This window comes from Lepus europaeus, chromosome 11 (assembly GCF_033115175.1).
Source record: "Lepus europaeus isolate LE1 chromosome 11, mLepTim1.pri, whole genome shotgun sequence".
NCBI lineage: Eukaryota > Metazoa > Chordata > Mammalia > Lagomorpha > Leporidae > Lepus > Lepus europaeus.
This window is the reverse complement of record NC_084837.1, coordinates 39,894,260-39,919,233: the sequence shown is the minus strand read 5'-3', so window position 1 is coordinate 39,919,233 and position 24,974 is coordinate 39,894,260. Positions and strand designations below refer to the sequence as shown.

Below are 24,974 nucleotides of genomic sequence, written 5' to 3'. Positions count from 1 at the left end.
GCGTTTCGGGAGACCCGCCGACGGAACGCGGCGGCGTGCCCCGGAAGCGGAAGTGCTTCCTCCCTGAAAGGCAGGACTTCGCCGAGTGGTGACGTTTCCTCATTGGGCGGAAGGTTCGGTGGCAGTCGTCGGTCTTCCAGCTGGTGGGAGTTGGCGTCGCGGTGCTGGGCGCTGGGCCCCTAGTTTATGTAGTTCGGGAAGTCAGGTTGTGGGGCCGTTCCTGTGTGTGTACTCCCGGCTTTCCTGGTTTTCCTCCCACGGCGTGGGGCCTCTCGAAGGACTTCCTGGCCCCTTAGGGCCACGGCGTTATTGGTGCCTTTTGCGGTAAGTGTCTGCCTTTTCCCGCCCCAGACTACGGAGGGGCAGCTAGGAGCAGCCTCAGCCCTGCTGGGGAGTCTAGAGGCCCTGGAGGGATTTTTGCCCCCTGGCCAGCGACTGTCATCTTTGAGACTGAGATGCTCTGGTCCGTCTTCATCTCGTGACTTCCAGCCGAAGTTTAGTTCAGAGATGCGCTGTGACCCTTTCAAGTTCTCTAAAGATATACCCGAGCCAAGTCAGTTGTAGGCAGGTTCAGGCCTGAGTGTTTTGCGTTTCTTTGCAAACATTTACATGTGGCTGCCTTCCCGAAAGCCTTTCGACGGGTACCAGGTTATATTTTCCGTGTGTCTGTAGTGCTTCGCACGTCGTCCGGCATGTGGTAGACGTTCAGTAGCAGAATTAGGAATGTCAGGGGTGATTGAAGACATACTGTCGTTGCTGTACCGTTTGACGTTGCTGTCTGTTTCTTGAAACTTAACTCTTTTGGCTTTCTGGATGCCGAATTTACCTGGCTCTTTAATATGCTTAACAAAGTATTTACTTGTTCTTAGCTGTAGGGTTACAGGAATAAATGACACAAATCCTGACACTGAGAAGCTAACGGTACAGTGAGAGAGGTGTGTAAATACACATTATATCAAGATCAGTCACGAGAAACTCTGGTGACTGCCATGGAGCTGTAGGAACACAGATGAGGGTTAATGTACTTCTTAGGGAATTTGTGAACCTGAGCAAGTTGCTGTTTCAGTCTAGCCTGAGTTTCCTTGTCTACCAGCAGGCTTAATATGAGGGTGAAAGGAGATGCGAGAATGTATCTGGTAGAGTGTGTAATAGATAGCAATGGTGGTGCCAGAAGAGAGGGAGGTATTTCCCTCACACCCCTTTCCCTCAGTTTTTTGCTATGGGCAATTAGTATTTTCTAACTGAATATGGAGCACTGTACAAAAGCCTCTTCAAAACAGATTATTCTGTGTATCTGGAAATTCTGAACCTGCCACTGGAGCATAGTAAGATAGCCATAAATGGTATTTTTTCCCCTTGTAGTTGATTTGCTTTTGGGGAAGTGGAAGGGAATTAGTAAAAGCTTTTATGCCTTTGGTTCTTTTCAGTCCTGGGTGCCTCTCTCCTTTGAGATGGCGCTTAGTCACTGCTGTAACCCAAATGACCTTCCATCTACCTCCATGGCTTCCATGGTGTCATCTTTGTATGCTGACCGTTACAAAACCTTTTTCTTTAGCATCCATCTCGTGAGTGACAGTATTGTGCTTTCTGAAAACTCCATAGTTCCAAAACCAAATGTGCTATCTCCACCTTTTCCTCCCTTTTTCACTATGAACTAAAGCACATATACAAAAGCGTATAACAGCAGTGAGTCTCAGTGTGTTTTGAGGTGTTTTTTATTTATTTATTTTTTATTTTTTGGACAGGCAGAGTTAAACAGTGAGAGAGAGAGAGAAAGGTCTTCCTTCCGTTGGTTCACCCCCCAAACAGCCGCCATGGCAGCCAGGAGACAGGTGCTTCCTACTGGTCTCCCATGCAGGTGCAGGGCCCAAGCACTTGGGCCATCCTCCACTGCACTCCCGGGCCACAGCAGAGAGCTGGAGTGGAAGAGGAGCAACCGGGACAGAACCAGCGCCCCGACCGGGACTAGAACCCGGTGTGCCGGCACCGCAGGCGGAGGATTAGCCAAGTGAGCCGCAGCACCGGCCTGTGTTTTGAGTTTTCATCACTTGTTAGTTTGGGGATTATATGCATGTCGAATTTAGAAAAAGAACACCAATGAATGAACACATCTGACTCAAGTAGCAAAGCACTGCAAATAACTAAGACCCTTGAACTTTTCTCTGTTATCTGTGACTTTGAAACCAACATCCCTTTTTGTCTCTGCTCATTCTATGGCTCATGGCATCACTAGCCACCTGGTTAATCATACTGGGGACATTGTAGTCATTTTACCTTGTGTTTCACTTTGCACAACCAGCTGATATTTAGGTCTTATAGCTTCTGCCTCTTAGGTTAGCTCTTCATTCTATTCTCTTTCCATTTTGCCTTCTCTTTCTCTATTTCAAGCCTAGTGCATCTCTCAACTAGACTTTTGGAGTATGTAGTATTTTTAGTCTCCTCTCTGGAGGTTTTCTCCCTCATTTGCATGTGCTACATTGTCTAAAGATATTTTTACGGTATAGAACAGTTTTCATTCCATTCTTTGCTTTGAGGAGTATGGCTTATTACTGCAGTGATTCTTAGCTTGGTTGTACATCAGTATAGCTAGTGATGTTTTTCAAAATATTTATGCCTTATTTGCTTCCCTAATCAAGAATTCAGATGAGGCTACTTCCCCTAAAACCTCTTTACCATCCCTGGAATTTCATTTTTAGCTAATCGGCATTATTTAAATATCAGTGGAATAATTGAGTGACTGAGTGAGTATATGTCTTATCCCTCCTCTTCCATGTTTTCATTGCATGTTCTTTTTTTAAATGAATTTATTTTTTAAAAGGTTTACTTACTTTTACTTGAAAGGCAGAGTTACAGTGAGGCAGAGGCAGAGAGAGGTCTTCCATCTGAGGTTTTACTCCCAGATGCTGCAATAGCCGGATCTGTGTTGATCCAAAATCAGAAGCCAGGAGCTTCCCTTGGGTCTCCCACCCAGGTGTAGGGGCCAAAGCACCTAGGCCATCCTCCACTGCTTTCCCTGGCCATAGCAGAGAGCTGGATCAGAATTGGAGCAGCTACGGGCAGCCCTGTGGTACAGTAGGTTAATCTGCTGTCTCCATGACATCCTGTGTGGGTGCCGGTTCCAGTCCTGGCTGCTCCTCTTCCGATCCAGCTCTCTGCTGTGGCCTGAGAAAGCAGTAGATGATGGCCCAAGTGCTTGGGCCCCTGCACCCATGTGGGAAACCTGGAAGAAATTTCTGGCTCCTGGCTTTGGATAGGCTCAGCTCTGACCGTTGCTGCCTTCTGGGGAGTGAACCAGTGGAAGGAATACTTTCTCTCTCTCTCTCTCTCTCTCTCTGCCTCTGCCTCTGCCTCTGCCTCTCTGTAACTCTGCCTTTCAAATAAATAAATAAATAAATCTTAAGGAAAAAACCGAATAAAACGCCAATGACTCTTCAAAAATATTATTTGTCATTAATGAAAACGTAGAAATTACAAACGGTGTAGGTAAGAAAATAAAAATTACTAGTTGTCATCATCCAGAGATAACATGTTTACAGAGTTGTGCAATCATTACCATAATCAGTTTTTTTTAATTATTCATATTCGTTTTAATTTTAAGACAGAGGAGGGAAGAGGGAGACAAAGTTCTTTCATCCATTTGTTCATTCATCAAATACCCACAACAGCTGAGGCTGGACAAGGCCAAAGCCAGGAGCCCAGGCCTCAGTCCAGGTCTCTCATGAGGGTGGCAGGGACCCAAGTACTTGAGCTATAACCTCCCAGGATGTGCATTAGCAGGAAGTTGGAATAAGAAGTGGAGCCAGGACTTGAACCTCAGCACACTGATACGGAATGTGGGTATCCCAAGTGGTATCTTAACCATGGTGCCAACCACCTGTCTTCTGTAATCAATTTTAGAACATTTTCATCATTCCACAAAGAAACCCACTCTAATTTTATTGCATCTCCTGAACCCTGAGCAGCTATTAATCTACTTTCTATCTTTATAGATTGACCTATTCTGGGTATACTGTGTAAATAGAGTCATAATGTGTGGTCTTTTTTGGACTGACTTCTTTGTGTTAGTGTGATTTCAGTATTCATGCATGTTGAAGCACGTGTTCAGTACATTTCTTTTTATTTCCTACTGATATCCCTGTGTGCGGATATACATTCCACATTTTATTTATCTGTTTACCAGTTGAGGTATTTGGGTTACTTACATTTTCTTGGCTTTTTTTAGAATTTTTATTTTTTTAAAGATTTAGTTATTTATTTGAAAAAGTTACACAGAGAGAGAAGAGACAGAGAGAGAGAGAGAGAGAGGTCTTCCATCCGATGGTTCACTCCCTAATTGGCCGCAACAGCCAGAGCCGCGCCGATCCAAAGCCAGGAGCCAGGAGCTTCTTCCAGGTCTCCCATTTGGGTGCAGGGGCCCAAGGACTTGGGCCATCTTCTACTGCTTTCCCAGGCCATAACAGGGAGCTGGATTGGAAGTGGAGCAGCCGGGTCTTAAACTGGTGCCCATATGGGATACCGGCGCTTCACACGAGGGAATTAACCCACTGTGCCACAGCACTGGCCCCCATTTTTGGCTTTTATGAATAATGCTGCTAAGACCTTTTGTGGATGTGTGTCTGCCTTTCTTTTGGTTGAGTACGTAGAGGAACTGCTATGTTTAATGTTCAAAGGGTTTACCAAAGTGTTTTCTAAAGAGCTGCACAATCTTACCAGCAGAGTACAAGGGTTATGATTTTGCACAGCCCAGTAGTTGTTATTATTAGTCTTTTTTATTTTAGGCATCCTAGTGAGTAAAGCGGTATCTCATGATTTTGACTTAAAATTCCATGTGGCTGATTTTTTTAAAAAAGATTTATTTTATTTATTTGAAAGAGTTACAGAGAGAGGTAGAGACAGAGAGAGAGGTCTTCCATCCGCTGGTTCACTCTCCAGATGGCTGCAACTGCCGGAGCTGCGCTGATCTGTAGTCAGGAGCCAGGAGCTTCTTCCAGATCTCCCACGTGGGTGCAGGGGCCCAAGGATTTGGGCCATCTTCTACTGCTATCCCAGACCATAGCACAGAGGTGGATGGAAGAGGAGCTGCCGGGACTAGAACCGGCATCCATATTTGATGCCGGCGCTCCAGGCCAGGGCTATAACCCGCTGCACCACAACGCCAGCCCTGTGGCTGATTTTTTTTAATATTTGTGTTTAGGCTATGTTTAACAGATTGTGGATTTTACAATATAGACAACTTTGTAGTCTGCCTTTTGCATTTAAGCATAGTTTTAGCATTAGCAAATATAATTTACAAAATTCTTCTTATTTCTGTTCTCTTCTCCAGTCCCCCAAGACCATGATTCTTGCGAAAACTTGCCTATATTGTATGCCTAGAAAATAAAATCTGTAATAATATATATCAACTTACTACTGGATGTTACCTGAGGATGGGAACGTGTAGGATTAGGGGAATAATATTTTCCACCTCTTACCTAATCTTACCCCCATGTAGGATTAGAACATGTATACTCCTTTAATCACAAAACACAAAGGTAAATTATTTCCTTGGGGGTCTAACTAGATTCACAATAAAAATTAATTCCTAAATTTGAAAATCATGGGGCCGGCACCGTTGTGCAGTAGGTTAATCCTCTGCCTGCGGTGCCGGCATCCCATATGGGCACTGGTTCTAGGCCTGGCTACTCCACTTCCAGTCCAGCTCTCTGCTGTGGCCTGGGATAGCAGTGGAGGATGGCCCAAGTGCTTGGGCCCTGCACCCACATGGGAGACTCAGAAGAAGCTCCTGGCTACCAGCTTCGGATGGGCACAGCTCCGGCTGTTGCGGCCATTTAGGGAGTAAACCAGCAGACGGAAGACCTTTCTCTCTGTCTCTCCCTCTTTTGTCTGTAACTCTACCTCTCAAATAAATAAATAAATAAATAAAAAGGTTTTTTTAAAAAAGAAAATCATTCATAATATTATAAAGTTAGTCATTCATATATAGTAATTTTATCAAATCAAATACCTACAGACTATTTTGTTGACTATATTTATTTCTTTGTGCTCCTAGACTTTGAATATATATGCTCTATGGAATTTTTAAAAGTCTATTTATTAGTATAGTCAGGAAAATAACGGTGAACTATAAGTTAATGACTATTTTAGAAGAGTATACCATGTAGATTAGATTTTTCAAAGATTGTTTATTAAAAATAATACATTTATATGTTTTGTTCTTGAGAGTAATACGAATTCAGAAAGCTAGTCGTGAACAAGAACTTAGAAGAACTTTTTAAAAAAAATATTTATTTGAAAAGATACAGAGAGAGGGGAGAAACAGAGATGGAGACATCATTCATCTGCTGGTTTACTCCCCAAGTGGCTGCAACAGCCAGGATTGGGTCAGGCTGAAGCCAGGAGCCAGGAACTCCATCCTGGTCTCCCACGTGGGTACAGGGGCCAAACCACTTGCCATCTTCCAGCGCCTTTCCAGGTGCATTAGCAGGGAGCTGGGACTTGATGTGGCACTTCAGTATTGATTGCCAGTGTAGCAACCAGCAACTTAACCTGCTGTGCCATAGCGCTGGCCCCAGAAGGACTTCTGTTGTAGGGATTTCATTGTGATAGGTTTTGAAATCTCAGATCCTTTACATCTGTTTATATGATCGATCTCAGGTCAGGCAAAGTTCTGGCAGGAATTTTATAATTATTTATGTAGAGAATGGTGGCTCTTTGGATGGTGCAGCTTCAGGGTAACTTATCTTTATAAATTTTTCAGCTGAAGAAAGTAAGGCTCAGAGAAATTAAGAACTTACCCGAAGTAACAACCAAGTACTAGGACTGGCACTGCATGTTAAAGATTCCAGGGCTGGTGCCTTGGTAATGGACATTTAATAGAATTGTTTTGAAAACTTCCATTTTTCTCGCATTCCAGATAATACAGATTGAGCTCGTTGGTGTCAATCAAGAAAGGAAGGAAGTTCATGGTCAATATGCTAGACACTTGCAGACAACTTTATCCATATTATCTTACTTAATCCTCACAACAGCCTTTCAGGGTAACTACCTTGATAATGGTATTGTCTCCATTTTGCAGGTGAGGAAAGTGAGGCTCAGAGAGATTAAGTAATTTGCCCAAAATAATAACAGCCAGTATGTAACAGAGTTGGGATTTGAATTCAAGTCTGTCAGACTCCAAAAAGCCCATGCTCTTTACAGCACTTCACGTTGCAACAGGTGAGTATGCTCCTTGGCTATGTGCTTGCTGTATTTAGGGCCCCCCAAACTTGAGTCTGTTTTCATCCCTCATTGTTCAACTGCTAGGTAGACTCCTTTTAGGAGAACTGTTGACTCAGGTCAAGAGCAGTTGTTACACATACTGATTGTAGTGATCTGTATCAGTTCTTTACATTGCAGTTACTCTTCCACTAAAAGGAATGTACATCTTTGCTTTCAAATTATGATCTCCTTTATATAGTCTAGGAGCAAAATTTGTCCCTGGAGTTTACCAGCTGGAGATATTCAGTGCTGTTATTTAAAGCATCATTCATACTCTAGGACTTAAGGACGTGTAACCAAAGAACCATGGGAAGCCATTTTGCTTTTTTTGGTAGAGAATGGCTATGCCATAAAATTGTTGTAAGGGTGCAATGAGATAACAGAGTTAAACTGTGGAAAGTGCTGTATAGTAATCCCTTACCTTAATAAAAGCCTCATCTAAGTAAAAATGATGCTTTTGTAAAATTGTGGTTTACAGTTTTGTTTTTATAAATCTTTTTAGATAACCAAGAGAACTTTGGGTGAGTGTACTTGAGTTGTATATTACTCCAGTTTAAGATTCGGAATTCGTTATTAAAAGTGAAAAAAGTTTTACATTTTAGGGTACATATTAGAACAAAGTGAGGTTAATTTTTAAGTGTCTTTCTGGAAGTACATGCTAGGGAAATTCCGGAAAGTTGTAAGCAATGGCAAAAGGATGTTAAGTGTATAATGTCAGTTATTTAGATGCTGAATTTCCTTTGTCTTGTCATAACATCTTCATTGGTTTATTTTGGTGGCCTTTAAGAGATTTTTGCAATGCCTTTTTTGTTTTGACAGGCAGAGTGGATAGTGAGAGAGACAGAGAGAAAGGTCTTCCTTTTTGCCGATGGTTCACCCTCCAATGGCCGCTGCGGCCAGCGCATCTCACTGATCCAAAGTCAGGAGCCAGGTGCTTCTCCTGGTCTCCCATGGGGTGCAGGGCCCAAGCACTTGGGCCATCCTCCACTGCCTTCCTGGGCCATAGCAGAGACCTGGCCTGGAAGAGGGGCAACCAGGATAGAATCCGGCGCCCCAACCGGAACTAGAACCCGGTGTGCTGGCGCCGCAAGGCGGAGGATTAGCCTGTTAAGCCATGGCGCCGGCCAAAAGGTCTTCCTTTTGCCGTTGGTTCACCCTCCAATGGCCGGCGCACCGCGGCCAGCGCACTGCGCTGATCCCAAGGCAGGAGCCAGGTGCTTCTCCTGGTCTCCCATGGGGTGCAGAGCCCAAGCACTTGGGCCATCCTCCTCTGCACTCCCAGGCCACAGCAGAGAGCTGGCCTGGAAGAGGGGCAACTGGGACAGAATCTGGTGCCCCGACCGGGACTAGAACCCGGTGTGCCGGCGCCGCTAGGCGGAGGATTAGCCTGTTGAGCCACGGTGCCGGCCTGCAATGCCTTTCATGACTTTGGTTCCCCAGTCTCTTTTTTCCCAAAGGTTATAAATACATTATTTTACTTACTCATGAAGTTCATTTTTATTAAGGGTTTTCTGTATAAGACTGAAGGTCAGTAAAACAGTGAACTCATGAGGACCAGAGGCAAAAATCCCTGCCCTCACACAGCTCACATTTCATTAAGGAAATTATAGATCACAAGTATTATTAAGCAAATCACGTATCAGTGATAATAGAACAGTGGGAGAAATAAAGGGAAAAGGAAGATTGCAGTTTTTTTATTTTTTATTTTATTTTCAGTTAACTTTATTTTTCCCCCCAAAGAAACCTTTTAGAAACTTCATGCATTTCATAAGTACAACTTTAGGAATATTGTGATTCTTCCCAGCATACCCACCCTCCCACACACTCTCCTCCTCTTCTCTCTCCCATTCTCAGTCCCATTCTCCACTAAGATCCATTTTCGATTAACTTTATACAAAGAAGACTAACTACTAAGTAAAGAGCTCAAAAATTTGCACAAAAACAAACAAACCTGTTCCTCAATAGTCAAGACAAGGGCTGTTCAAATTCATTGGCGATTGCAGTTTTAAATGAGTGATTAGATATGACCCCATCGAGAAATGGTACTTGGACAGGGATCTGGTGGAGATGAGGAAGAGAGCTCTGTTTTCAGCCAGGGGAAGAGCATGTAAGCTAGTCCTGAGGTGCATGGGTGTGCAGCAGAAGCAGCAAGGAGGTTAGTGTGATGAAAATCAAGTGTGTGTGTGTGTGTGTGTGTATTCAGGAGTACTTTGTGGTCCATTCTGAGGACTTTACCTTTGCATGCATTGGGAAGTCACTGAAATTTTAAGCAGAGTCTTGATACCAGTTTTCAGGGGAAAAAAAATCATTGGAAATTTCTCAGGAGACATAAGTGAAAGGTATTATTAGATATATTTTATTTGAAAGGTAGTGGGCAGTGTTAGAGAGAGAGAGGGAGCTTCCATCCACTGGTTTACTGCCCAAATGGCTGCAGCAGTCAAGACTGGGCCAGGCTGAAGCCAGCAGTCTGGAACTCTATCCAGGTCCAGCTCTCCCATGTGGGTAGCAAGCACTTGAGCCATCTGCTGCTTTCCCACGCGCATTGGCAGGGAGCTGAATCAGGAGTGGAGCAGCCACTTGAACACTGGTTGCAGATAGGATGCAGGTGGCAATTTGACCTGCTGCACCACAACACTAGCCACTTATTAGATATTCTTATCCCTCTACTGTATTGAATGTTTTAAAATATGCTAATAGGTATTTAAGGAAAAGTCTGTAAGAAAACTTTAGCATTTTTTTTAAATTTAAAAGAGCCAGTTAATGTGGAAAGTTTTTAAGAGTTAACTAGTTTAACATTTGTAACTAAAGCTTTTTAAATTGATTTGTTTATGACATGATCTCTAAAAAATGTTGATTGTGGTGTCACAAACAGGACTATATCACTTGTGGTAACAGTGGTAGAGGAGATGAACTGAAACATCTGAATCTATTTCTTTCATAGACAGTATTTGTGTAAGAACTAGTAAGTGTGATGGATATGGAATAAGAAATGGGAAGTCCTGGATCTTTTCCATGAAGACATTAGACTTTCAGGTTAAGCAAACATGTGATAGTAAAAATGTGTGGTAAGCAATTTTTTCTGGTTTGCAAGTAGTGTAGTGATTTTTTTAAGCTCTAAATTACCAGATTTTATTTGAGTAGAAGTGTAGTGTTTAATTTATAGCACAACCTGGCATAGTTCTTTGCCAGTGTTAAGTCCTAGAGTGCCTGTTAAGTCCTAAAATACCTGTTCCCTTCCTGCTGCTTTTGTCTCCCCACACCTCTCTATTCTCCCTGTGTTGAATGAGTCATCCATTTTATCTTCATATTTCTCTTATTTTTCAACCCCCATGTACTCTGTACTAGGAGCTAGTGTGGATCATCTTGGTTGACTGAATAGATTAGCTTGGAAAGGTTTCTGAAACAGTTGTTTCAAAGTTAGGTTTTCTGACAATATTGTATATGTTGTACAATTGGTGTCCAGAGCCCTTTACAACCTGCATTTCCTTCTAACTAAATAGCCCTCTCTCCTGACAGAATATTTTGTTGACTGTTCTCCAAATAATGCTCAGTTATCTATAAGTAGAATACATATACCAGGCATACATGTGTTCCTGGCTTTTCCTTGTCTTCATTTCTCCTTATGCTATTTCACCTTTCATCTTCTTCAGCACATACCAAATTCTACCCTTATTTCAGTGGCCGTAAACCTTTGCTGCTACCTTTGAATTATCCCTTCATTAGTAATTAGAGTTCTTCAGAGAAACACCAAATAAGGGTGTGTGGGGTGAGGGCAAGGGAAGAGAAAGAGAAGGAAATTATATAGAGTGGTGACAAGTTCCAAGATCTGCAGGATGAGTTGGCAAGGTAGAGGCCTAACAGAGCTGATGGGTGCAGTTACTGTGTGGAGACTGTCAAATGTGAGGCTCAGGAGGAACCAGCATTTCCGTTTTAAGATAAACATCTCACGGCAGCAAAACTATAACATTTTAGATCTGGAAAGGGTTTTTGAGGTTAGCTTGCTTTGCATTTAGGGATTTAGGAAAAGCTTTAAAATGGGAAGGACTAATAATATACCTCTTTCCTTGGTGGTTAGAAGAATAAAATGAGGGGCTGGTGCTGTGACACAGCAGGTGGGGGCTGCCGGTTTGAGTCCTGGCTGCTCCACTTCTGACCCAGCTCTCTGCTATGGCCTAGGAAAGCAATAGGAGGTAGCTCAAGTCCTTGGGCTCCTGCACCCACTTGGGAGACCTGGAAGAAGCTCCTGGCTCCTGGTTTCAGATTGGTGCAGTTCTGGCCATTGCAGCCATCTGGAGAGTGAACCAGTGGATGGAAGACCTCTCTCTCTCTGCCTCTTCCTCTATGTAACTCTGCCTATCAAATAAATAAATAAATATTTTAAAAAATTAAATAATGTAATTTATGTGTAATCTGCACAATGACTGTTACATAATTAATAGCTCAATAGATGCTCTTCTTTGTGCAAGAAGTATTACTTATTAATTAAAACTTTTTTTCCCTTAGGAGCAAAAATCAGAGTAGTTGCAGAATTTTTTCTTTCTTTATTTTTTTAAGATTTATTTATTTATTTGAAAAGCAGAGTTACAGAGAGGCAGAGGCAGAGGTGCAGAGAGAGAGGTCTTCCATCTGCTGGTCCACACCCAAATGGCCACAGAAGAGAGAGAGAGGGGTTTTCCATCCACTGGTCTACTCCCCAGATGGCCGCAACAGCTGGAGCTGGGTCGATCCAAAGCCAGGAGCTTCTTCCAGGTTTCCCAAACGGGTGCAGGGGCCCAAAGACTTGGGCCATCTTCCACTGCTTTCCCAGGCCACAGCAGAGATCTGGATCGGAAGTGAAGCAGCCGGGATGCAAATCGGTGCTCATATGGGATGCCAGCGCCACAGGCGGCGCCCGGACCGGCTATGCCACAGCGCTGCCCAACAAAGTCCTTTAATAGAAGCAATATTCTTGGAGATTTCAACTTCTTTTTCTCTTTTCATTCAGTGATTCATATTCACAAAGAGAACATAGGGCCCTGCATTGTGGCACAGTGAGTTAAGCTGTGGCCTGAGATGCCAGTATCCCATATTGGAGTACTGAGTGCCCATTTGATTCCTGGATGCTCCACTTTCAGTCCAGTTCCCTGCTAAAGTGCCTGGGGAAGCAGCAGGAGATGGCCTGCTGTGGGAGACATGGTTGGAGTTCCTGGCTCCTGGCTTTGACCTGACCGAGCTCTGACTGTTGGAGCCATTTGGGGAGTGGTTTAGCAGATGAAAGGTTTTTCTTTTTTTCTAACCCTCTTCCTTTGTCTCTGTCACTCTACTTTTCAAATAAACTTTAAAAAATAAAAAAGAACATATTTGAGATCATATCATTCCTTCCTCAAAGGATATTATTTGACATATAAAATTCCAATTTGATATTTAAACATAAGGCAGCATAACCTAGTGGCAGTTTAATCTTTTGGATATGACTATTGAAGCTGCAGGTTGAGGCTATAGAAGCTGGAACGTGAGAGTGCTTTAATATGAACTTAAACAGTCTCATTTAGAAGTCTTCAGTCATGGAAAATGAAATTGTTTTAATTTTTTTCGCTTTCTAGAGAAATAAGCACATCTTAAAGCCTTCAAGATGGTACTTGCAGACCTTGGAAGAAAAATAACATCAGCATTACGCTCATTGAGCAATGCCACCATTATCAATGAAGAGGTACGTGAAATATTATGTGAAGTATGTTAATGATTGTGTATCTTCACTAGTTATTGGCAAAGTGGATAATTAATAATCCCTATGCTTATATCATTTTGATGCAAACTTAATATTTGCAGATAAAGCCTAAAGCTAGGTACTGTAAGTAGTATTCATGATTGAGAAATTAACTACCTTACCATTATATCCCCTTTATATACTGCAGGGAGAGGCTTGACCTGCTAAGTCACAGTGCCAGCTCCATCAGTTTCTTTTTCAGTAAAATGGCAGCTATCAAGAAATCTTATAAAAATGTTTAAGAATAAAAACAAGTGCTTGCTTTGGCAGCACATATACTAAAAATAAAAACAAAAATGACCTTAGCTTACATGTAAAAACTAATGTAACTTTTGAAAATGGCTTAAGTCTGGAGTGGTACTTTTACTTGTATCTTGACATTAACCTGAAACTTTACTATCCTGCTTCTTGGCTAGGTATGTGCTTTCTTGATCTTTTTGCTCTCACTTCTGTTTAACATTGTTTTAATAAAAGGCTAGCAGTTTCACTTTCTTTTTTCTTTTTTAGAGATTTTGTGAATTGGCTTCTATGTCATTTCTGAAATATTCTTCTTCCTGACTTAGTTATTTTAACATGCTGTATGTCTTTCTCCTGCATTCCCTACAGATTGAATGAGTCTTAATGGCTTGTTAACTTAAAAAGATGGCTATAGTTCACAAGGACACTTTATGTTTTATAGTAACAGTGGAAAAACTGCTGAATTTGGTTTTGGAAGACCCATTTTAGCCATTTAGTAGCTGTGCAATATAAATTTAGGCAGGTCAACCTCAGATTCCTTAATGAATAAAATGGGAAAATAGCATTTATCTAAATAATGGCTTTAAAGATCAAATGAACTAATGAAAGTAGTTTCTAACTTGTTTGAAAAAAGTATAAAATTTTGTATCAATTTTATATCAACACTTTCATAAAGTTATAGAATTAAATAATTTTGAGACCATCTTAGAGATCACTTAGTCCAGCTTTTCCTGTAATAAAAAGTCAATTTCATGTGTTTATTCATTGGAAGAACCAAGTTTAGAATCTTTGTTTTCTAATTCCTCATCTAGTACTTTTTCTGATAATTCTTATTAAATAATAAGCCATTTTTTAATGTCATAAGGCAAAATAAATAACACAGCAGCTTTCCGAATAGTTTTTCTGGTTATATAGCCCTAGTACTTTTTGTGTTTGTAGTACAGTAAACATAGAGAACCAGGGAAGACATGGTTGGTGGAAAGTAGAGTAACAGCTTTTTCCTGAATTGGCAGCTTCTCTGTTCTTGGTACTGTTCTGCTAGTGAATTAACAAGAAGTCCCTCTAAGGAGATATCATTTCCAGTGTATCAGACCCCTGTAATAATGCGTGACTAGAGAAACCTGGAGACCTGCATAGGGAATATCAAGTGAGTTGAGGGAGAGATTTCATTCAAGAAGTATTGGAGGGCCTGCATTTATGAAAAGTTTTTTTTGCTGGCCCCAGGGATATAAGAGTGAAACATAATCTAAAATTCTTCCGTTTGTGGAATTTATATTCCAGTGAAGCACATTACATACCTCAGTGGCTAAAGCCTAGTTTATGTACGACATTTTAACCACAGTGTCTTGAAGCTCAACAAACTTGTGATGATGTGAATTATTTTTTAAAAAAGATTTATTTATTTATTTGAAAGTCAGAGTTACACAGAGAGAGGAGAGGCAGAGAGAGAGAGAGAGAGAGAGAGAGAGGTCCTCCATCCAATGGTTCACTCACCCATTGGCTGCAACAGTCAGAGCCGGGCTGAACTGAAGCCAGGAGCCAGGAGCTTCTTCCAGGTCTCCCACGCAGGTCCAGGGGCCCAAGGACCTGGGCCATCTTCTACTGCTTTCCCAGGCCATAGCAGAGAGCTGGATGGGAAGTGGAGCAGCAGGGTCTCAAACTGGCACCCATATGGGGTGCCAGCGCTTCAGGCCAGGGTGTTAACCCACTGCGCCACATAGCTGGCCCTGATGATGTGAATTATTAGTGGGAGGTATTTCCTTTCTAACTTTATTCCTCTGTTCTGAGTAGAAATAGTAATATTAGGTAATGTTTCTCCTTGGTAGTTCAGTTAAGAAAAGCAGATATGTATTGTGAATATATACTGCTGAGTACTGGCAACAGGGATCTTCAGTGACAGAAAACATCAGTGGCAGCATCCATTGTGTAAACTTTCTTTGGCTTACCGTATTGTCTTTATTATTTATACTTTAGGAGTAAAAGTGTAAAATGAAATTTGTATTTGAATATATAAAGCTAAATGGGCGGCCGGTGCTATGGCTCACTTGGTTAATCCTCCACCTGTGGCGCTGGCGTCCCATGTGGGCGCTGGTTCTAGTCCCGGTTGCTCCTCCTCTGGTCCAGCTCTCTGCTGTGGCCCCGGGGAGCAGTGGAGGATGGTCCGAGTGCTTGGGCCCCTGTACCCGCATGGGAGACTGGAAGAAGCACCTGGCTCCTGGCTCTTGGCTCCTGGCTCCTGGCTCTGGATCGGTGCAGCGCAGGCCATGGTGGCCATTTGGGGAGTGAACCAATGGAGGGAAGACCTTTGTCTCTCTCACTGTCTATAGCTCTACCGTCAAATAAATTAAATAAATTAAAAAAAAAAGCTAAATGGGAGAGAGACCAGCATTGTAGTTCAGCAGGTTAAGCTGTCACTTGGGATGTTCAAATCCCATATCATGCTGGCGCCATGGCTCAACAGGCTAATCCTCCGCCTTGCGGCGCCGGCACACTGGGTTCTAGTCCTGGTCGGGGCGCCGGATTCTGTCCCAGTTGCCCCTCTTCCAGGCCAGCTCTCTGCTGTGGCCAGGGAGTGCAGAGGAGGATGGCCCAAGTGCTTGGGCCCTGCACCCCATGGGAGACCAGGAGAAGCACCTGGCTCCTGCCATAGGATCAGCACGGTGCGCCAGCTGCAGTGACCATTGGAGGATAAACCAACGGCAAAGGAAGACCTTTCTCTCTCTCTCTCTCACTGTCCACTCTGCCTGTCAAAAAAAAAAAAAAAAAAAAAAAAAAAATCCCATATCAGAGTGCCTGAGAGCGAATCCCACCTCCTCTTCCAATCCAGCTTCCTGCTAATTTGGACCCTGGGAGGCAGCAGATGATGGCTCAATTACTTGGGTCCTGCCATCCACATGGGAGACCTAGATGGATAGCCTGGCTTTAGCCTGGCCCACCCTTGGCTGTTGCAGGCATCTGGGGGGTGAATCAACAGGGAGATCATTCTCTCTGTCACTCTGCCTTTCATTAAAAAGATCCCAAAAAATAAATGGGATGTCTTATATTGTCAAAATAGACATTTATTAAGTTTTTTTCCAAAGCTTACTGGAAAACTTTCTCCAAGTAACATTGTAGTGTTTCATCTTTATTAACCATTGTTTTCATGTAATTGAATATAATTGAAATGATACATTGCACACTTTAATTTCTTATTTACTTATTTTCAGGTGTTAAATGCTATGCTAAAGGAAGTATGTACAGCATTATTGGAAGCAGATGTTAATATTAAATTAGTGAAGCAACTGAGAGAAAATGTTAAGTAAGTTACATCAATCAGGTAAAAACCAAGCAAAATTAAGTTTAGTTGACTAGGATGAGGAGCTAACGAGAAGGGCTTACTTTATCATGAAACATTTCTGCTATGCAGCACTGAAATAGTGTGGAACTCAGACTGGAAATTTGCATGTGTCATATGTTTCTGAACTGATAGTTTAAAGAACAAACTACATATGGCTTTCATTTTAGTCATGGACTTTTTTCTATTTTACTGCTTGTTTATTTGGATGGATTCTGTCATGTACTGCACAATTTTTTTAATGTAAAGACTTTAACAATTCAGATTTTTCATAGAAAAGTTGTGCCATTCTATCTTCTTCATACTTAAGATGGTATTAATCAGCCTCCCTGATTATTAGAGAGTTATTTTCTTTTTTGTCCTCATTTTGGTTTCTCTGTGTTTGAATGAAGGAGCAATGTGTGCGGCCTCAGTCGTATTTATGGTAGAGGCACTGAAGAGGCAGGACTCAACTCCACAGGCACCTCAGCTGCTTGAATCCCACCCTTATATTCAAGCTATCCCTTTTTTCTATATTGTTGCATTGTGAATAACTGGAAGCACTAACACTTAAACACCTAGAACTGGAGAAAGTCCTGTTTTCTGTTGTAGAGATGTGTAAAATACATTAAAAAAAAATAAGAAAAATAAAAATGGGTACTTTGCAGTGATATGAGAATGAATAAATATTTATACTTTTAAATAAAAAACTTAATGAAGATCTTGCATCTAATATTTCATGGTAAAATTCTTATGGTATGACTTGTGACTATAATTATGTGCATGTTAATTAGATTATGAATATGAATGATAGAATGTTCTTAATATTCTTTGGGACAGGCCGGCGCCGCAGCTCAACAGGCTAATCCTCCGCCTTGCGGCGCAGGCACAGCGGGTTCTAGTCCTGGTCAGGGCACTGATTCTGTCCCGGTTGCCCCTCTTCCAGGCCAGCTCTCTGCTGTGGCCAGGGAGTGCAGAGGAGGATGGCCCAAGTGCTTGGGCCCTGCACCCCATGGGAGACCAGGATAAGCCCCTGGCTCCTGCCATCGGATCAGTGCAGTGCGCCGGCCGCAGCGCACCAACCGCAGCGGCCATTGGAGGGTGAACCAATGGCAAAGGAAGACCTTTCTCTCTGTCTCTCTCTCTCACTGTCCACTCTGCCTGTCAAAAAAAAAAAAAAAAAAATTCTTTGGGACAGAAGCTTCTTTTTTTAGAGTGCCTTAAACTGACTTTTCTCCTCCGTTTCCTAAATGTTACCCTTATGCAGGTCTGCTATTGATCTTGAAGAAATGGCATCAGGTCTTAACAAAAGAAAAATGATTCAGCATGCTGTATTTAAAGAACTTGTGAAGGTAAGCAAATATCATGATACTGGTATGATTCTGTAGATTTAGTGGATAAAAGTACACTAGCCCTGTAAATAATACTGCTTCAGAATCCTTTATAATATGTTTTTATGGAATAGGCATCAGTATTAAAATATTGATTGAAAGGTTATTAACTTTCTTTTCTTTTTTTAAAGATTTATTTATTTACGTGAAAGTCAGAGATAAAAGAGAGGCAGAGGCAGAGAGAGGTCTTCCATTTGCTGGCTCACTCCTCAAGTGGCTCAAAGGCTGGAGCTGAGCCAATTCGAAGCCAGGAGCTTCTTCCGAGTCTCCCATGTGAATGCAGGGGCCCAAGCATCTGGCCATCCTGTACTGCTTACCCAAGCCACAGTGGAGAGTTGGATCAGAAGTGGAGCAGCCAGGACTCAAACCAGAGCTGGCTTTACCCGCTATGCCATAGCACCAGCTCCAGGGTTATTCACTTTATAAAGTAGCCTGTTTTATTATGAAGTTTATTGGGAACAGAAGTGAAGGCCAATACTATTCCTTCAAAAAGTGCCAAAGCCAAGTTGCAAAGAGTAGAACTTCACTCAAATAAATTAATATGCTTCTTTGAGTTTTGTCTCTTAATATTAGATATTGCCTAATTTTCTCCATAGTTTTGTACAGGAAAGTCATGACACCTAGCAAGTATTTTCTACCCTGTTTATTTTATGAAGAGTTTTTTTTTTTTTAAAGAACAACTATCCCAGCTCTTGCCTAGATTAGGAGCAATTTTAAATCAGTGAAGTTTTTTTTCTTTAAAGATTTATTTTATTTACTTGAAAGACAGCTACAGAGAGAGGCAGAGACAGAGAAGTCTTCCATCTGCTGGTTCACTCTCCAGATGACTGCAACAGCTGGAGCTGGGCTGATCCGAAGCCAGGAGCTTCTTTTGGGTCTCTCATGCGGGTGCAGGGTCCCAAGGACTTGGGCCATCTTCTAACTGCTTTCCTAGGCCATAGCAGGGAGAGCTGGATTAGAAAAGGAGCAGCTGGGACTTGAACTGAAGCCCATATAGAATGCTGATGCTGCAGGCTGGGGCTTTAACCTGCTGTGTCACAGCGCCGGCCCTGAAGTTTTATTTTTCAAATAATAAATATACCTTATTGCCCTGCCTCACCTTCATACTGTTATAGTTCTTGTCATGCAAATTGTGGTAAAATTCTTAGATCATTTAAATATATATATATAGAGAGAGAGAGAGAAGGGAGAGAGATCTAATGGTAAGCATTAAAAAAAGGTACTGTTACGCAAATTGTTTAGAGCAATAGGTGTCTGCTAATGGTATGTTATTATTTTTTTCTTACATTTCATGAATGTTTTCATTTACGCTTTTGGTACTAACAGGCATTTTGAAAGAGTCTAGTATGTCACATGTTACGTGATGACATTTCAGTCCACTAGACTGATTAATTTAAAAAATTTATTTAAAAAAAAATTCAATCCTAAAAGAAGTCAAAAATTTGCCTAGTTCATACTTCTTAGTTTGCTGTTGAGAAAAATGAGATGTCTAGTTAGTCAGACCCAGGCCTGATCTCTAAACACTCTGTGTCCTTGAATTATTTCTAGGTTGCTTTTTATCTAGTATCTGAAGTCACCACAGGGTGAGTGGAAATATTTATTGTTAGGAATTGGTATCTTTAGACAACTTTGGAGCATCAGATGCTTCATTAAGAAGAGTTTATGGGGCCAGCGCTGTGGCGTCCCGGGTAAAGCTGCCACCTGCAGTGCTGGCATCCCATATAGGTGCTGATTTGAGTCCCAGCTGCCCCACTTCTGATCCAGCTCTCTGCTATGGCCTGGGAAAGCAGTAGAAGACAGCCCAAGTCCTTGGGCCCTTGCACCCACGTGGGAGACCCAGAGGAAGCTCCTGGCTCCTGGCTTCAGATCCGCGTAGCTCCGGCTGTTGCAGCCATCTGGGGAGTAAACCAACAGATAGAAGACCTCTCTCTCTCTCTCTCTGGCTCTCCTTCTCTCTCTGTGTAGCTCTGACTTTCAAGTAAATAAATAAATTTAAAAAAGAGTTTGTTGGGGCTGGCGTTGTGATGTGGTGGTTAAAGCTACCCCCTGCAGTGCTGGCATCCCATATGGGTGCCAGTTCAAGTCCCAGCTGCTCCATTTCCAATCCAGTTCTCTGCTATGGCCTGGGAAAGCAGTAGAAGATGGCTCAAGTCCTTGGGCCCCTGCACCCACATGAGAGACCTGGCTCCTGGCTTCGGATGGGCACAGCTCCGGCTATTGCAACCAACTGGAGAGTGAACTAGCGGATGGAAGACTTCTCTCTCTCTTTCTCTCTCTCTCTCATCCTCTGCTTCTCTCTCTGTGTAGCTCTGACTTTCAAATAAATAAAATAAATCTAAAGAAGAAGAAGATTTTGTTGAGGCTGGCGCTGTGGCATAGAGGGTAGGAGCCAGCATCCCATATGACTGCCCGTTCAAGTCCCGGCTGCTCCACCAGCCCCCTGCTTATGCACCCAGGAAAGCAGCTGCCTTTTCTGTCTCAGCCTTTCAAATAAAAAAAAAAAAAAAAAAAAAATTGTTGAATAGCAACATCAGTGCAGGCAGTGTGCCAAATGCTTCTGATAAGAGATGAATGACTAGTTCTTGTATTCAAACTTATGTGGACCAGTGGTGTGTAAAGTGAGGTTAAAACTATTTTCACATTAATACATTATTTGCCTTTTTTACTGCTGTCTAAGACTTCTTGCCTAGCATTAACCACAGCAGTAGCACCAAACTATACTAGTAATCTTCTGATCCAGCTCTCTGCTATGGCCTGGGAAAGCAGTAATAGGTTGCCCAAGCGCTTGGGCCCCTGCATCTTGGTGGGAGACCTGGAAGAAGCTCCTAGCTCCTGGCATCAGATTGACCCTGCTCTGGCTATTGTGGCCTTTTGTAGAGTGAACCAGAGGATGGAAGACCTTTCTCTCTGTTCCTCTCTCTTTTACTCACCTCTCAAATAAATCAATAAATAAATGTTAAAAAATAAAATAAAATAAAAACCCCTTGGTCAAGGGGATAGGAAGAAGAAAAGATAGTTTTATAAAATAATTACATATCTTCCAAATAACATGTCCATAGAGAGATGGGTAATTCTGCCATAAAATGTAGAGAATGTAAGTGTATTAGTATACTGAAAGGACCTAGGACCAAAAAAAAAAAAAATGGATTTTGGTTTAAGATAGGTTTTGCCTATTTCAGAAATTTGCCTAAGGCTATACCTGGGCCTGGGCCTGGGAGTGGGATCAGAAAATGCATTTTCCTCTTCCCTACCACATGGCTTTCCTTGAAATTCAGAAGTAAAATGGATCATGCTAGCATTGGCTAGCATGGGCTTGACAAGCTTCCTGTTAAAGATTTAGGCTCTGTGGGCTACATGGTCTTTGTGCAGACATTCAGTTCTGCTTCTAGTTGTAAATGAATGAGTGTGGTTATGTTGCATTAGGACTTTGTTTACACATAGTTTGCCGAACTTTGGTCTTGGGGGCCAGTTTCAAGTCCCAGGACACTGACAGTTGAATTATTTTAAGTCAACTTTTTTTTTTTTCCCCCAAAGATTAATTTATTGATTTGTAAGTCAGGGAGAGAGGTTTTTCCTCATTCACTCTCAAGTAGCCGTCATGGGTAGGGCTGAGCCAGGCTGAAAGTCAGAGCCTGGAGCTTTATCTGGGTCTCCCACTTAGGTGCAGAGGCCCAAACACTTGGGCCATCTTCCTCTGCTTTCCCAGGTGCATTAGCAGGGAGCTGGATGCGAAATAGAGCAACCTGGACTTGAACCAGCACCCATGTGGGATGCTGGCATCGCAGCCAGATACTTAACCAACTACCCCACAGTACCAGCCCCTAAAATAAATCTTCAAAAAAATAAAAGGAAAATGTCCTAAATTATTTTTATAATCTTAAAGTGGTAAGAGAGGTGGTTTTGAATATAAGCATATTTTAACTTGATTTTGCTTTTATTTCTTTTTTAATGTATAGCTTGTAGACCCTGGAGTTAAAGCATGGACACCCACCAAAGGAAAACAGAATGTGATTATGTTTGTTGGATTACAGGGGAGTGGCAAAACAACAACATGTTCAAAGGTAATATACCCTTACTAAAGAAAATGGGGGTGGGGGGTAGTGTTATGGCACTGCAGGTTAAGCTGCAGGCATGTGATATGGGAGCACCAGTTCAAGTTCCAGCTGTTTGCTTGTAATTCATCTCCCTGCTGATGGTGTAGGCAAGCAGCAGAAGATGGCCCAAGTGTCTGGGCCCCTGCCACCCATGTGGGCGACCCAGACAGGGCCAAGCTGAAACCAGGAGCTTCTTTAGGGTCTCCCACATGGGTGCAAGGGCCCAGACACTTGGGCCATTTTCTGCTGCTTTCCCAGGTGCATTATCAGGGAGCTAAATGGGAAGTGGAGACTCCAGGACTTGAACCATATGGAATGGTGGTGTCACAGACAGTGGCTTAACCTGCTAAGCAACAATGGCAGCCCATTGTGATTGCTTCTTGAAAGACCTGTAGGTTTCTATATAAATCTGATACTTCTTTTATACAAAAAGTTCTTCTCCTTTGAGGATATGAGAATATGATTTTTGGAGCAGAGAATTTAGAGTTAACTTTGTTTCATGGCTTAAGAATCCCTCTTCAGCGTTGGCATTGTGGCATAGCTAGTGAAGCCACCACCTATGATGCCAGCTTCCCATATGGGTGCCACTGCCTGGCTGCTCCACTTCTGATCCAGCTCCCTGTTAATGTGCCTGGGAAAGCACGGAAGATGGCCCAAGTCCTTGGGCCCCTGCACCCATGTAGGAAACCCAGAAGATGCTCCTGGTTCCTGGCTTTGGTTTGGCCCAGTCCAGGTCCAGCCCAGCCATTGTGGTCGTTTAGAGAGTGAACCAGCAGATGGAAGATCCCACACTCTCTTTGTCTCTATCTCTTCTTCTCTGTGTAACTCTGACTTTCAAATAAATAAACACATTTAAAAAAAAAGCAAAACTCCCTTTTCAGTGTCCTGCCCAGCATAATACAGATTTTTATTTTGCATTTCTTTTTCTTTCTTTTTTTTTTTTTTTTTTTGACAGGCAGAGTTAGTGAGAGAGAGAGACAGAGAGAAAGGTCTTCCTTCTGTTGGTTCACCCCCCCAAATGGCTGCTACGGCCTGCGCGCTGCACCGATCCGAAGCCAGGAGCCAGGTGCTTCCTCCTGGTCTCCCATGCAGGTGCAGGGCCCAAGCACTTGGGCCATCCTCCACTGCCTTCCCGGGCCACAGCAGAGAGCTGGACTGGAAGAGGAGCAACCAGGACAGAACCAGCACCCCAACCGGGACTAGAACCTAGGGTGCCAGCACCGCAGGCAGAGGATTAGCCTAGTGAGCCGTGGCGCCGGCCTATTTTGCATTTCTTTATGCTAATTTTTTATTTATTATATCATCCCTTTTCCTCTAGTTGAGTGCTTCATCATTGTTTCCAGAAGCCTCAACAATGTTAGTTTTGGGGGAATTCAAAGACTCATTTTGAGAGACAGTTTTATTACAGTTTTATTATTACTATTCTCTTTTATTGAACATGAACAGTGGTTCCTGTTTTTGATGATGGTCATTTGCTGCTTGATCACTTTATGTCATTTTTAAAAATTTATTTTATTTATTTGACAGGCAGAGTTACAGTGAGAGGTAGAGACACAGAGAGAGGTCTTACATCCACTGATTCACTCCCCAGATGGCCACAAAGGCAGGAGCTGCACCAATCCAAAGCCAGGAGCCAGGAGCTTATTCCGGGTCTCCCATGCGGGTGCAGAGGCCCAAGGACTTAGGCCATCTTCTACTGCTATCCCAGGCCATAGCAGAGAGCTGGATTGGAAGTGGAGCAGCCAGGTCTTGAACCGGTGCCCATATGGGATGCCGGCGCTTCAGACCTAGGCCAAAGCGCCGGCACTGTCTTTATTTATGTCTTTTAAATGTGACTAAGCAGCAATTAGAATTTGAACTCTTTAGGAAAGTTGCTATATTCAAAATCCATAATATTATATTTCGGAGAATTATGTGCAGTTCTATTCCTTCAGTCAGCAGTAGGAAACTTTTTTTTCTGGCAAGGGCTATTTGGATATTTATAACATCATTTGTGGGCCATACAGAATGATCTGCTTAAAAATTAGCCTGCTGTTGGGGCTGGCACTGTTTCTCAGCGAATTAATGCCCTGGCCTAAAGCGCCAGCATCCCATATGGGCGCCGGTTCTAGTCCTGGCTGCTCCTCTTCCAATCCAGCTCTCTGCTGGGAAAGCAGTGGAAGATGGCCCGGCCCAGTTGTTTGGGCCCCTGCCACCCGTGTGGGAGACCCGGAGGAAGCTCCTGGCTCCTGGCTCCAGATCGGCACAGCTCCGGTCATTGTGGCCATCTGGGGAGTGAATCAGTGGATGGAAGACCTCTCTCTCTGCCTCTCTTCTCTGTGTAATTCTGACTTTCAAATAAATAAATAAATCTTAAAAAAAAAAATTAGCCTGCTGTAGCATTTGAAGTGCTGTCTGTGGTTGTCTTGGCAGGGTCAGAGCAAATGATTTTCACGGGCCTTGTATAGCCCAAGTGCTAAATGTTCCCCACCCCTGTCTTAGGTAAATAATGAGGGTAAACAGAAGGAATTACGTGTATAATAATATGTTTTAATGTTCCTTTCCTAGTTAGCATATTATTACCAGAGGAAAGGTTGGAAGACCTGTTTGATATGTGCAGACACATTCAGAGCAGGTACTGTGTTGAAATTTAAAAATTGTTTTCTGTAATTTTTATTTTCAAATTTGAGTATTTATTGACTCTTTATTTTCTAGGGGCTTTTGACCAACTCAAACAGAATGCTACCAAAGCAAGGATTCCATTCTATGGAAGGTAGGTTACTGTCTTTTGTTTCGATGCTCATGTGACTCATGTTATCTGAACTTATTTCATGCAGTCGGTTTACACTTCAGTATATACTTTCTGGATGTAATTCTTCTGGAGAAAGTGGAGGTATAATCAGTAAGTTGTGTTTTATTACTATCCTTGACTCTTCTGAAGCAGCCTAGTATATAAG

General features: G+C 42.6%; 1 protein-coding gene across 3 annotated transcripts in view; it reads left to right on the top strand.

Moving 5' to 3' along the window:
• Nucleotides 1–6: 6 nt before the first annotated feature.
• Nucleotides 7–24,974, top strand: part of LOC133769903 (signal recognition particle subunit SRP54) — an 87,886-nt gene continuing 62,918 nt past the window's right edge. For 2 of the 3 annotated variants that reach the window (XM_062205271.1, XM_062205267.1), the window contains exons 1-7: nt 7–324; nt 12,840–12,946; nt 16,447–16,538; nt 17,821–17,905; nt 21,901–22,005; nt 24,586–24,652; nt 24,733–24,790. In XM_062205271.1, the coding sequence (XP_062061255.1) occupies nt 12,869–12,946; nt 16,447–16,538; nt 17,821–17,905; nt 21,901–22,005; nt 24,586–24,652; nt 24,733–24,790 (485 nt within the window). In that variant the 5' untranslated portion in view covers nt 7–324; nt 12,840–12,868. Of the gene's footprint in view, nt 325–7,075; nt 7,216–12,839; nt 12,947–16,446; nt 16,539–17,820; nt 17,906–21,900; nt 22,006–24,585; nt 24,653–24,732; nt 24,791–24,974 lie in introns of all 3 variants that reach the window. The other variant, XM_062205269.1, reaches the window with a different exon arrangement.